Source organism: Buceros rhinoceros, unplaced genomic scaffold, assembly GCF_000710305.1.
Source record: "Buceros rhinoceros silvestris isolate BGI_N320 unplaced genomic scaffold, ASM71030v1 scaffold33106, whole genome shotgun sequence".
In the NCBI taxonomy this organism is placed as follows: domain Eukaryota; kingdom Metazoa; phylum Chordata; class Aves; order Bucerotiformes; family Bucerotidae; genus Buceros; species Buceros rhinoceros.
In genome coordinates this window covers 986-1,412 of record NW_010419838.1, presented here as the reverse complement: position 1 = coordinate 1,412, position 427 = coordinate 986, and the positions used below count along the sequence as shown (strand labels likewise).

General features: G+C 61.6%; 1 protein-coding gene across 1 annotated transcript in view; it reads left to right on the top strand.

The window, feature by feature from the left end:
• Positions 1-33: 33 nt before the first annotated feature.
• The window catches only part of LOC104496036 (leucine-rich repeat LGI family member 3-like), a gene marked incomplete at both ends in the record, with an annotated part of 1,293 nt that continues 899 nt past the window's right edge, over positions 34-427 (top strand). The window contains 3 exon segments of the mRNA XM_010139097.1: positions 34-105; positions 234-305; positions 402-422. Of these exon segments, the coding sequence (XP_010137399.1) occupies positions 34-105; positions 234-305; positions 402-422 (165 nt within the window).

Sequence of the window (427 nt, the reverse complement as noted above, 5' to 3'; positions counted from 1 at the left end):
CCCGCCACTGACCCGTGCCGCCCCTCTTTGCAGCCTGCTCAACTCCAACAAGTTCACTCTGATTGGGGACAACGCCTTCGCCGGCCTGTCACACCTCCAGTACCTGTGCGTGGGATGGGGACATGGGGACACGGGGATGTGGGGACAGTCCTGGGGAAGGCATGGGGAGGGCAAGGGTATCTGTAGGGACTGTCCCCTCAGAGTGGCCATGCCACCATCTCCTCCTGCCCTAGGTTCATCGAGAACAACGACATCCAGGCACTCTCAAAGGCCACCTTCCGTGGGCTCAAGTCCCTGACCCACCTGTGAGTACTGGGGGGTACCCGGGGACATGGGGGATGGCTCTTGTCCCTCACCACAGCCAGGGTTCTGTCACCTCCATGTCCCCTCTTGTCCCCCAGGTCCTTGGCCAACAACAACCTCCAGA